The 12178-nt window shown below is 44.2% G+C and overlaps 1 protein-coding gene across 2 annotated transcripts in view; it reads left to right on the plus strand.

The window, feature by feature from the left end:
- Window positions 1–12178, plus strand: part of LOC120922039 (insulin receptor-related protein-like) — a gene marked incomplete at its 5' end in the record, with an annotated part of 55214 nt that overhangs the window by 28790 nt on the left and 14246 nt on the right. For both annotated transcript variants that reach the window (XM_040334577.1, XM_040334578.1), the window contains 3 exon segments: window positions 4277–4347; window positions 9610–9839; window positions 11053–11163. In XM_040334577.1, the coding sequence (XP_040190511.1) occupies window positions 4277–4347; window positions 9610–9839; window positions 11053–11163 (412 nt within the window).

Raw genomic sequence — 12178 nt, forward strand, 5'->3', positions numbered from 1 at the left:
GATTGGACACAGCTGATCACATGGTAAAGAGCCTACATCCATAGACTCTCTTTATAAAGATCAGAGATGTCCCTCGTGAGTGCGCACGGCTTAACAAGGATAACTGATTCCCACTGCGGCCGTCATTTTGAATACGGCGGGCGGGAAGTGGTTAATTTGAGCTTGCTTGCACCCGTCTCACCCCGACCAGCCTTTTCCGGCATCCAGTGACACTTGTAGTTTTTGTTGTCAGTAACCATATTTATTTTCCTGGAAGAATGTTCCAAAGTACGTACTGTACGTGACTTTACAGTTTCTTGACTTTTTCGTTAAATCATTATTCAGAAATAATATTAAACAAAAGCTGTTTACCGTCCGGATCGGCTTCATTTTCAGAAAATACAGGCGAGTATCCTGCCAGATGGGGAGGACGTGAAATATTTTTTTTATTTTTGTTGCGTGCCATACCAGAGTTGGCTAGAACTGGCTTGCCCTAAATGGTGACTGAACATTTATATAGCTCTACAAAAACAAGCCAACCAATAATAGAGGGTTACATTTCTCTGCCTTCTATTATTCTAAATGCAATTATACACTTTTTTGTTTTTTTAAGTAAATCTCAACTCGGCCACTAAAATTTTATACGTTAACAGTAGACTATATACAAGGAAGGCAAATGCAGTTCAATTATACACTTTTTCCAAAAGTATTGGGACACCTACCTTTACAAACACACACATGAATGGTGTCTTAATCTGTAGGGTTGAATATTGAGTTAGCCCACCCTTTGCAGCTATAACGCCTTCAACTCTTCTGGGAAGGCTGTCCACAAGGTTTAGGAGTGTCTTAGGAATGTTTGACCATTCTTACAGAAGCACATCTGTGAGGTCAGGCACTGATGTTCGTCAAGAAGGCCGTTAAAATTCATCCCAAAGGTGTTCTATCTGGTTGAGGTCAGGACTCCTCCACCCCCAAACTTGCTAATCCATGTCTTTATGGACCTTGCTTTGTGCACTGGTGCGCAGTCATGTTGGAACAGGAAGGGGCCGTCCCCAAACTGTTCCCACAAAGTTAGTGTAACGGAACGTCCCACACTCCGCTTGAGTGCTTCCGTCATATACCGCTTCCTATCAGTCTGGATATAGATATCCGATATTTCAACTGCTCACAAGCACACAACAAGACGAGACTTGTTTGTCTGCTGAACATGTAGTGTTTATTAGAACCAAGAATACAACCTTGTATACAGTTTTAAAGAGGAGGTAACCAGAACATAAATTAACATGAGCTAATTAACTAATCATTTAACCAGACTAGGTGACTCATAGATATGACCTTTCAGGGTAGATGTCACGTCGCTCACCTGCTATACTATACACATTATCATAAGTGTAAACACAGGACATCTTCACACAATAGCAGGGTCAATTGGCACAGAGAACAGACAGATGGCTGGAGGTGAGGGTATTAGCACCTCCTTACACTGTATGTCCCAACAGTATAAATCAGTCACTCTAATGGCATATACAGGGTCCCAGGCATACAGCTCACAAAGAGCACCGTTCCCCCAAATGCCAAGGCCCATGATCGCAAGGCAAGAGGCTAGCATTCCGTCCCCTCCAAAAGCCTCTGTCCCGGGTGAGTCTGTCAAATTTGGGAACATGAAATTGTCCAAAATGTCTTGGTACGCTGAAGCCTTGAGAGTTCTCTTCACTGGAACTAAATGTAGCACTACCCTGAAGGAGCTGCTGGTTAGATTTTGGGTCTACGCTCTGCCTCTCAACCCCAGAAGTTTGGCTCAAACCCTCCCTTGGCACAACTGGACAACACAACAATTGTGGAACCCACTGGCAGTTGGGAACCACAATGATATCATACAGTGGTAAAATTACAATTGAATGTTATTACCTTGTGCTGACCACCTGTTCAAATGGTAATAGATAAGGCTCCACACAATGCAGTTTAACCAAGAAGCGTTTACTTGGTAGAGAAAAAAACCGAGACGGAGTTAAACAACAACAGTTGACTTCTTACAGGGCCCTGCAAGAGTCAATGATAAAGATTAAGAACAGGTTTAAATAAAACAGACCAAAGTACAGACCTGTGTAAGAATGCGGTGGAGGGGTTCCCCCAATACAGTACTATCAGCACTGGAGTACCTCTGCACTAGGCCTCACCCAGCTCTCAGGAACAATACTGTACACAATGAGTATAAAATACTTATGCTATGTATATGAGTCTATAACTCTTTAGTCTCCCCTAGCGGGCAGTTCTTGGGCATGTGTCCTACTATGATAACTTAATTAGTCAGACTGAGTCTTGTAATCATTCCTTTCCGGTTGACTGAAATCTTCGCTAGCATTAGTTGGTGCACGTTAACAACTTGTAATCCAATAGGGATAAAGAAAATGAAAAACCAACATTTAAAGTAAATATGGCGTGTTGGCGACACGGGCACCAATTCCGTTAATGCACAGTCACTGCCGGATGCAATATATCCCCGCACGTGGCGTGTTAACCTCCAAACAATAATGGTGAGTCTGAGATCCACCTTCCTGCGATAGTTTTTATATCGTTGGGCAGGTGTCCTTCTCACCCAATAAGGCCTCGCCTCTCCGGTATGCTCCGTCTGTAGTGTCCGGTTCTCGGCCTCTCCGCAACTGACCGTCTCTGGTCCTCCGCACAGCCGTCACAAAGTACTGGTGGACAGGCAACACTGGTTGCCCTGGAACGTAGGCCAAACACTGCGTCAAGGATGCCCTCTCAGGATAGGCGATCCGTGCTGGTGACTGTAGGCCCAGGCTTATGAAGCTGGCCTCAGCACAGGCTTTCTGCTTGCTAGAAGTCGCCATCCCAAGAGAGAGAATGTACGCCTCCCCTACCTTTTTTAAGTAGCTTCTCCCAGAAGGCTGTGCATGAAGCAATGCACTTTGGGTAGCACAGTTGCACTGTGGGCATCGTAGTCTGTTAAACACCCAAGACAATGGAGTCTTTATCTCCCTGCACTTCAAGTTCCATAATGCATTGTTGTAATGTCATAAAACCAAACAAGTGGTGGCAGTATAATGATTGACCACCGGAGGGAGCTGAGTTTCTTCTTAATTACAAACTGTAGTCTATCGGCCACATTGCAAAGTGACACCTTGCTACATAAGGGACCAACCCCTGAAAAACAACCCCACACCATAATCCTTCCTCCACCAAATGATTTGGACCAGTGCACAAAGCAAGACATGGATGAGCGAGTTTGGGGATCTTGATTGGCCTGCACAGAGTCCTGAACTCAGGCTGATAGAATACCTTTTAGATGAATTAGAGCGGAGACAGGCCTTCTTGACCAACAAAAGTGCCTGACCTGACAAACGCACTTCTGGAAGAATTTTTAATGGTTTATAGGGTGACAATGCTCCGTCTCCCATTTTGTGCTTCTGATGGAGACTACCAGTGACCGTTAAAGCACATGGGTTTATTTCACTGGTGTCACCATAGGTTAACCTACCCTGGGAAATACCATGCAGTCACCACTAGAGTAATTGTAGACCAGAAGTGGCAGCACTTAGATGAAACAATGGATGAAAATGAAACTATGATTTCACTAAAAAGTGCTAGGGAGGTATTGGAGCCAAGAGTAATGTCAATGCAGGGTCATCCTCCGGTTCTTGACCATAACAAACATGCCTCACCAAAACAGCTCTCTTAAAACCAGCAAATCCAACTGACAAATGGCAAAAAAAAAAAAAAAGAGGGCACAAAGGCCTAGTGCATTACCCGATAAAAACGTTCTTCTAAATAAAAAAGTGCCAAATAAATGTTCACGAGGAGCCAAAGGCTAATAAAGTGTAGAAACCATGGGACCCGAATGGCAGGGAGGTCAATACCTGGGAATCACTTGGACGTACACGCTAATGTGTTTCGAGGGATGTCCCCCCTTTCTTCAGAGAATCTGAAGAAAGGGGGTATGTCCCTTGAAACATGTCAGCATATACGTCTAAGTTATTCCAAGGTCTTGATGACACTCATTGACATTTAGACCTCCCTCTCATTTGGGTTCCACTGTTTCTATGCATTATTCGTCGTTGGCTCCTTTCGAGTATTCATTTGGCACTTTTTTGGTTTCTAATAAAATTTTTGATGGGTATTGCACTGTATTACATTTACAAGAAAAATACATTTATGTAGGTCCCCACCACAGGTTTCCATTGTAAGGCTAGCTTTCTAATATTAAAGGTATGCTAAATGGTGGATTTTTTTAAAGTGACTATTATTTTGATTAAGGGTTGTTTGCCTTTTCTTACAGAAAGCATGACGGCTACCCAAATGGGACCTTGTATGCATCCGTCAATCCAGAGTATTTTAGTGCATCAGACGGTAAGTATGAGAATATTGCAGCACAGTAAAAATAAATGCTTTCTATGTTTTAAGCTGCAGATCTGTCCTGCTTCCAATCAATGAGCCTCTTAAACCGGTGGCGGTAGACCGCTCATCATTACCGGAAAGGCCAAGTAAAAATGAGTTAAAACCAAACTCCATGTTTGCTGTGACTTTAAAGTTGGCCCAAACAAATAATTCCCTTTTACTTTTATAGGTAGATTCAGGTAGAGTTAGGCCGACTTATCAGTAGATAAGTTGACCTAACTCAGAATCTACGCCGACCTATGTTAAAGTGTATGCTCAAACATAGATACGCTTAAACATATCTAAGATACGACGGCTTTTTTGCAATTTTTCGGATAGCCGCTAGGTGGCACTTTCATTGCGGCCGGCGTAGAATATGTAAATTCGTTTCTACGCCGATTCACGAACGTACGCCCGGCCGCCGCAGTCGTTTTACGCCGTTTCCGTAAGGCCTTTACAGGCCTAAAGTTATTCCACCTATTAGGTGGAATAACAATGTTAAAGTATGACCGCCGTTCCCGCCGCGAGATTCGAAATTTTAACGTCGTTTGCGTAAGTCGTCCGCAAATCGGGATTTACGTTGTTTACGTCCACGTCGAAATCAATAGGTCCGTGCGGCGTACGTAACCACAATGCACACTGGGAAATGTAGTCGCCCGGCGCATGCGCAGTGACAAAAAAAGTCAAAAACGTGAGGTCAAGCCTCATTACCATTAAACACGCCCCCCTCCAACCCATTTGAATTAGGCGCCCTTACGCCCGCCGCGTTTACACTACGCCGCCCTAAGTAAGGAGGCAAGTGCTTTGAGAATCATGTACTTGCCTCTCTTACTTAAGGCGGCGTAGTGTAAACACGCTAGGCTACGCCGCCGCAAATTTGCGCGCCCGTACCTGAATCCAGCTAGTTGGGCTCAGTTCACGCTGCTGCGCTGTGAATTTGTTGAGTTTTTTGTCCTGTGTGAGGTGCGAATTTACCGCAAATTTCAGGAGTTGAACATGGCTGCGATTGATGTTCTAGCCAATGGAATCATAATGTAAAAAACAATGTTCACTTCCTGTGTACTTCCTGGTTTTTGTGGCGAGTAGTGTGGTGGAATTTGAACATATGTGAACCATCAATGCGATTCCAGAACGATTTACATTGATGTCTATGTAGACTAAATTCGCAACGCAGTAAACTCGCACGAGACTCCTTTTTTTTTTTTTTTTTTTATTGCATCGCATTCGTAGAGGAATCAAAACGCATGTACGTGAACAAGCGTTGTTGAAAACAATGACTTTATGGATGACATGCAAATTTTGAATGTTTTTGACGCATCACGTTTATTATCAACTCGCATCAGTGTCAACCGGGCCTTAGACGCTCTGTCCTCACTGTAAGGCTCGGTTCACACTGATGTAAGTTCATCACGAATGTGATGGGGTCGCGCGGGTGGGGCGGACTCTTTGTCCGCCGGCCACCCGCAATGATTCCCAACGGTGACAGAACGGGGATCGATCTACCTGTGTAAACAAGGCAAATCTCCATTCTGACAGGGGAGGTCACACAGAATTCTGTCTTTCTGCTATTCAGGAAGACCAAAGTAGGCCCACAAAGATAATGTGGATATATTGAACCAGGGCCGATCCTAGGCAGGGTGCTCCTAAGTGCCAGAGTTCTCCCCTCCTTCTGGCAGTGCTCGGGGGAGGGGCCGCTCTTCTTCCTGACACGAGGGTTCTAGTTTTCAGTGGCTGCTGAGTGCTGATGTGCAGGAATGAATTCCTCACACTGGGAGTCTGGGATCCCGCACTGTCTCTACCAACTCCATTTGGAATGCCTCCCCCTCCCATCTCTATCTTGGGCTGCAGAGAGAACCGAGGTGAGTGACAGTGTTCAGTGTGCTGGAGGATGGCATCCCCAACATCCCTTTACACATGCTCTGGGCTGCCCCTACTCCTAGATGTTTTATGGCATGATAGATTGCATAGTCTCTGATCATCTCCTGTACTATGTCTGCAGTCTCTGATCATCTCCTGTACCATATCTGCAGTCTCTGACCATCTCCTGTATCATCATGTCTGCAGTCTCTGACCAACTCCTGTATCATGTCTGTATTATGTCTGGGGGTCTTTCTAACAGACTCTCTAACATAAGCCCTTTCTGTGTCCATCAGAGAGCCCCCCCTCCAGGTCCCAATAAAGTACTCTGCTTCTCTTCCTGTATTTTGTTTATTGTTGGGAGATCATGTAAGGATCCCAGGGTAATGAAGACTTTGGGGGGGAGAATTTCTGTGGTCGAGTCGTTGCCATAGAAACATTTGTAAAGTGGAGGAGTTAGTAAAATGACCACGCCCATGTGGGGGGCGCCAGAAATATTTCTGCACCCAGGTGCCTGTGACCCTAGGATCGGCCCTGTATTGAACCCACTTTCAACTTAAAGTGGTTGTAAAGGTTTGTTTTTTATTTTCTAAATGGGTTCCTTTAAGCTAGTGCATTGTTGGTTCACTTGCCTTTTCCTTCGATTTCCCCTCAGTAAGCTCTTATGGCTGACTAACCCCCATGGATGATGGGGGCAAGCTTACTGAGGAGAAACAGGAAGTGAGAAATTAAGACAAAGAAAAAAAACATTTAGAAGAGAAATCGAAGGAAAAGGTAAGTGAACCAACAATGCACTAGCTTAGAGGAACCTATTTAAAGAATATAAATAGAACCTTTACAACCCCTTTAATCCAGGACTTAAAATACATTTATATTGACGGTTTTATTCCAAAATCAAGTGCTTCATATCGGTACTGAGATATTGGTGCCCTAAGATCTGAGCACAGGACACTGTCAGAACCCATTGAGCAAGTATTCAATATTGGGGTGTCTTGAGGTCAAGCCTGGTCTTTAATTAGACATAATTTGGTGTTTTCTGCAGTAATTTCAGTTACCTTGTACGTGTTGGTACATATTGTATGCTTTTAATGAAGGCATGACTTTGGTGATAACCCTTCTGTTGGCTGTCAAATCATTTTTCAAGTTCTCAAATGGCTGGTGTCATAGCTGGTAACTTGTCTAAGAGGGCACTGTCCTTAAGAGGGTGCTGTCCTTAGCAGTTAGAGCAGAGGTGGGCAAACTACGGCCCGCGGGCCGTATACGGCCCGGCGGACCTTTTAATCCGGCCCCCGGGCGGATCGCTAGAAATCTGAATTTGAAGTCTGAATTTGCAACCGAAAGAATTGCGGGTGTTAGCCGCACCTCTTTCCCGCCCCCCCGCTGGTGCAGCCGAAGAAACCCGTGGGTGTTAGCCGCGCCTCCTTTCCCGCCCCCAGCTGATTCAGCCGAAGAAGCCATTGGAGCTGGCCACGCTTCCTTTTCCGCCCCCCCGCTGACGGCATTCCCAGCCGCCCGTCACCACGTGGAGTGAGTGTCCCCGAATTCAAAAAAGTCCCCCAATTCCCGCCAAGTAATGACCCGGTCCTGACTCCTCACCTCACACTGTGCACACTGTACAGGCTGCTGTAGGAGACCCGAGACGGCCGAGGACTGCAGGCAGCAAAACACTGACAGGACAGAGATTTCATCATCATCAGGTACTTGCTTGTGGGGATGCTGGCAGCAATTGATGGCACACTGGTGGCACACTGACAGCAATTGATGGCACACTGGTGGCACACTGGCAGCAATTGATGGCACACTGGCAGCAATTGATGGCACACTGGCAGCAATTGATGGCACACTGGCAGCAATTGATGGCACACTGGTGGCACACTGACAGCAATTGATGGCACACTGGTGGCACACTGGCACCAATTGATGGCACACTGGCACCAATTGATGGCACACTGGCACCAATTGATGGCACACTGGCACCAATTGATGGCACACTGGCACCAATTGATGGCACACTGGTGGCACACTGGCAGCAATTGATGGCACACTGGCAGCAATTGATGGCACACTGGTGGCACACTGGCAGCAATTGATGGCACACTGGCAGCCATTGATGGCACACTGGTGGCACACTGGCAGCAATTGATGGCACACTGGCAGCAATTGATGGCACACTGGTTTATGTATGTCTTAGTGATTGATTAACATTACAACTTCATTGATTTGAAATTGATACCCTTATTTTTTGTATGATTTTTGCTTTTGCTCATCACTGCCACACACATGCAGCCATGCATTGCACGTGTGTGGCAGTAATGAGCAAAACTAAAAATCATACAAAAAAAAAAGCTATCAATGAAGTTGTGATGTGAATCAATCACTAAGACAATAAGACATACATAAACCATAATTTATGACACGGCATACATTGTCGTTTGGCAGGACTTTATGGGGACAATGTCTGCAGTCTCTGGTCCTCTCTAGTATCATGTGCGCAGTCTCTGATCCTCTCTGGAAATGTTCACTAATATGAGTCACAAATAGTGAAAAATGTTCATTGTTTTGGGAAATTTTGTTTAATAAATTAAAACATTTTTCTTGTAAGGCAACCTCACTTTTTCATTGTTTAACTATAACAAGTACTCGTACCAGTTGTCCAACAATGATATTTACTGCTTTTTATAAAGAAATACAATTGATTTTATGCAGTATTGAGTTTAGCCTTTTGGCCCGGCCCTCCAAAATATTTTTAGTTTCTCATGTGGCCCCATCGAAAAAATAATTGCCCACCCCTGAGTTAGAGGAATAAACCTTATGCCGCGTACACGCGGTCGGAATTTCCAACAACAAATGTTCGATGGGAGCTTTTGGTCGGAAATTCCGACCGTGTGTAGGCTCCATCGGACATTTGCTGTCGGAATTTCCAACAACAAAAATTTGAGAGCCGGTTCTCAAATTTTCCGACAGCAAAATTTGTGTGTAGACCATTCCAACACGCAATTCCACACAAGTACGAGACGGAAGCGCTCGGTCTGGTAAAACTAGCGTTCGTAATGGAGATAGCACATTCGTCACGCTGTAACGGACTGAAAGGCACGAGGCGGAAAAGAGCGAATCGTCTCTCACCAAACTTCCACTAACACGACTGGTATTGAACTTCCCTTTTTAATATTGCCATTGTACGTCTTGTACGTCACCGCGTTCTTGGCATTCAGAATTTCCGACATTTGTGCATGCAAGACAAGTTTGAGCCAACATCGACGGTTTTGTTGTCGGAATTTCCGATCGTGTGTACGCGGCATTATAGTGGGAAAAAAACCCTCCTAACATTAGCCAACCTGTAGTAGACGACCATAGTCATGTTGTTTTTCTGTGTTCTAGTGTACATTCCGGATGAGTGGGAATTCCCAAGAGAGAAAATCAGCATCATCAAAGAGCTTGGACAAGGATCTTTTGGCATGGTATATGAGGCTGTCGCCAAGGATATTATAAAGGGAGATCCCATGACCAGGGTTGCCCTGAAGACCATCAATGAGCTGGCCAGCGTGAGGGAGAAGATCGAGTTTTTGAATGAAGCTTCTGTTATGAAAGGCTTTCTTTGTCACCATGTGGTAAGAATAAAACCTCTCCTTTTGTCCTATCTGCAGTAACATGAAACCTTTTTTTTTTATATTTCTTGAAAAATACAAAACCTTTTCCCCCAGCTGAATTAGATATAGTCACATTCCTTACAGAATCACTTTTTTTTTTTTTTTAAATAGTCTAGGAAATAAAGAGAACATCTAAGTGTCTATGGGTTTTGGGGGATATGTTGCCTAACAAGGCAAGGAAGTAAAGGGACATTTCTTTCGTTCATTGACGGACACAGTACTTCCATTCTTGATCTTAGGGTTATATCAACACCTTCAGGAGTAGGACTAGGCAGAAATAAAAAAACAAGCACAGCACCACCTAGGGGTGGCCCTTACTGGTAGTAACCCCCACTCTGCTACCCGCAGCGCAGTTTTTTTTCTGCCTAGTCTAGGAGAAGGACCTGGCTCCCTGCTGGGACCTGTGGTTTTCTGTGTTCCCACCCTCGTTGTGGCACTGCTTTGGGACATACCTAAGGTCAAGAATGGAAGTGATGTGTCCGTCAATGAACGAAAGAAAATGGGATTTTTTTTTCTACTCACCGTAAAATCCCTTTCTCTCAGTTCATTGATGGACACAGCACCCACTACTCCTGTTTTGTGTTTGTACTGCTTTGTAACGAACTGGGCTGCCGGTAGCAGAGTGGGGGTTAAAGACCACCCCTAGGTGGTGCTGTGCTTGTTTTATTTTTATTTCGGCCTAGTCCTACTCCTTGAAGGTGGTGATATAATACCAAGGTCAAGAATGGAAGTGCTGTGTCCGTCAATGAACTCAAAGAAAGGGATTTTACGGTGAGTTGAAAACAAAAATCAATTTTTTCCCATGGAGACACAGAAAGACAGAGAAACTAGACAGAGGAGCCATAGAAACCCCAACAGAGGAGCGAACCTTTTTTACTCTACATAAGGCAAAGATGTTTAGGCCGGAAATTCATGCTAAAGCAAGCTTTACCTTAGCAATGTTTAGAGAACAACAATCAAATACAAACTATTCATTCTATAAACCTCTTACAATGTGTAGTCCGTGAACAAAAACTCTTCTTTGGTCTGTCTACAGAGACCCAGTTAATCCCCATCTTGATTTTTGCTTATTGTTAAAAATAAGAATCCAGGCTGTCAGTTACAGCTCATGTCAGGCATACGTCTGTCTACTGAAAGACTGCAAAGTGTCTTATTGTTCCTTTTTCCTTGGTAGGTCCGTCTTCTTGGCGTTGTGTCTCAAGGGCGACCAGCTCTTGTCATTATGGAGTTGATGACCAGAGGGGACCTGAAAAGCTATCTGCGTTCTATGAGGCCAGAGGAGGAGGTATGGTTCAGCCTTTATCTGTGGTTTTAAAGGCAAACACAAAACTTCATATTTACAAAGTTGATATTGACCACCTCATAAACCATAATAAAAAACGGATATAGGTTCTAACTCATCCACACTTTATCAAAAATTGTTTCAAATCTTTGACCTCCCATCACTTGGACAGTGTCTATGGGCAAATCTCCTTTATAGAGGCATAGACAACAGTAAATCCTTAGAGGTTCTAACTGTTCCAAGCCTATCAAAAGATATGAAAAAGATGAGCGCTTTACCAGATCCCACCTGTGTTAAATGCTGATGAGACCAAAGGGAATCAAATTCACCTAGTGAGGCGCTGTCTAAAAAGGCATACCTACTGGATGGGCATAGTGACCACCCTTACTTTTCCACTTTAAGATCTTCCAGGATGCCTAAAACACATTGCTTAGGGCAGGGATTGACAAATTTGCTTGGAATCTAGGAGCCAGCTAAAAAAGTTACAGTAGGAGCCAGAAAACGGGCCCCGTCCCAACGAGCTTGCGCACAGAAGCAAACACATACGTGAGCAGCGCCCGCATATGTAAACGGTGTTAAAACCACACGTGAGGAATCACCGCGATTGGTAGAGTGAGAGCAATAATTCTAGCCCTAGACCTCCTCTGTAACTCAAAACATGCAACCTGTAGATTTTTTTAAATGTCGCCTATGAAGATTTTAAAGGGTAAAAGTTTGTCGGCATTCCACGAGCGGACGCAATTTTGAAGCGTGACATGTTGGGTATGAATTTACTTAGCGTAACATTATCTTTCATAATATTAAAAAAAAATGGGGATAACTTTACTGTTGTCTTATTTTTTAATTAAAAAAAGTATAATTTTTTCCCAAAAAAGTGCGCTTGTAAGACGGCTGCGCAAATACGGCGTGACAAAGTATTGCAACGATCGCCATTTTATTCTCTAGGCTGTTAGGATAAAAAATATATATAATGTTTGGAGGTTCTAATTCGAGGGAAGAAGATGGCAGTGAAAATAGT

The sequence above is a fragment of the Rana temporaria genome, unplaced genomic scaffold, assembly GCF_905171775.1.
Source record: "Rana temporaria unplaced genomic scaffold, aRanTem1.1, whole genome shotgun sequence".
Classification (NCBI taxonomy): domain Eukaryota; kingdom Metazoa; phylum Chordata; class Amphibia; order Anura; family Ranidae; genus Rana; species Rana temporaria.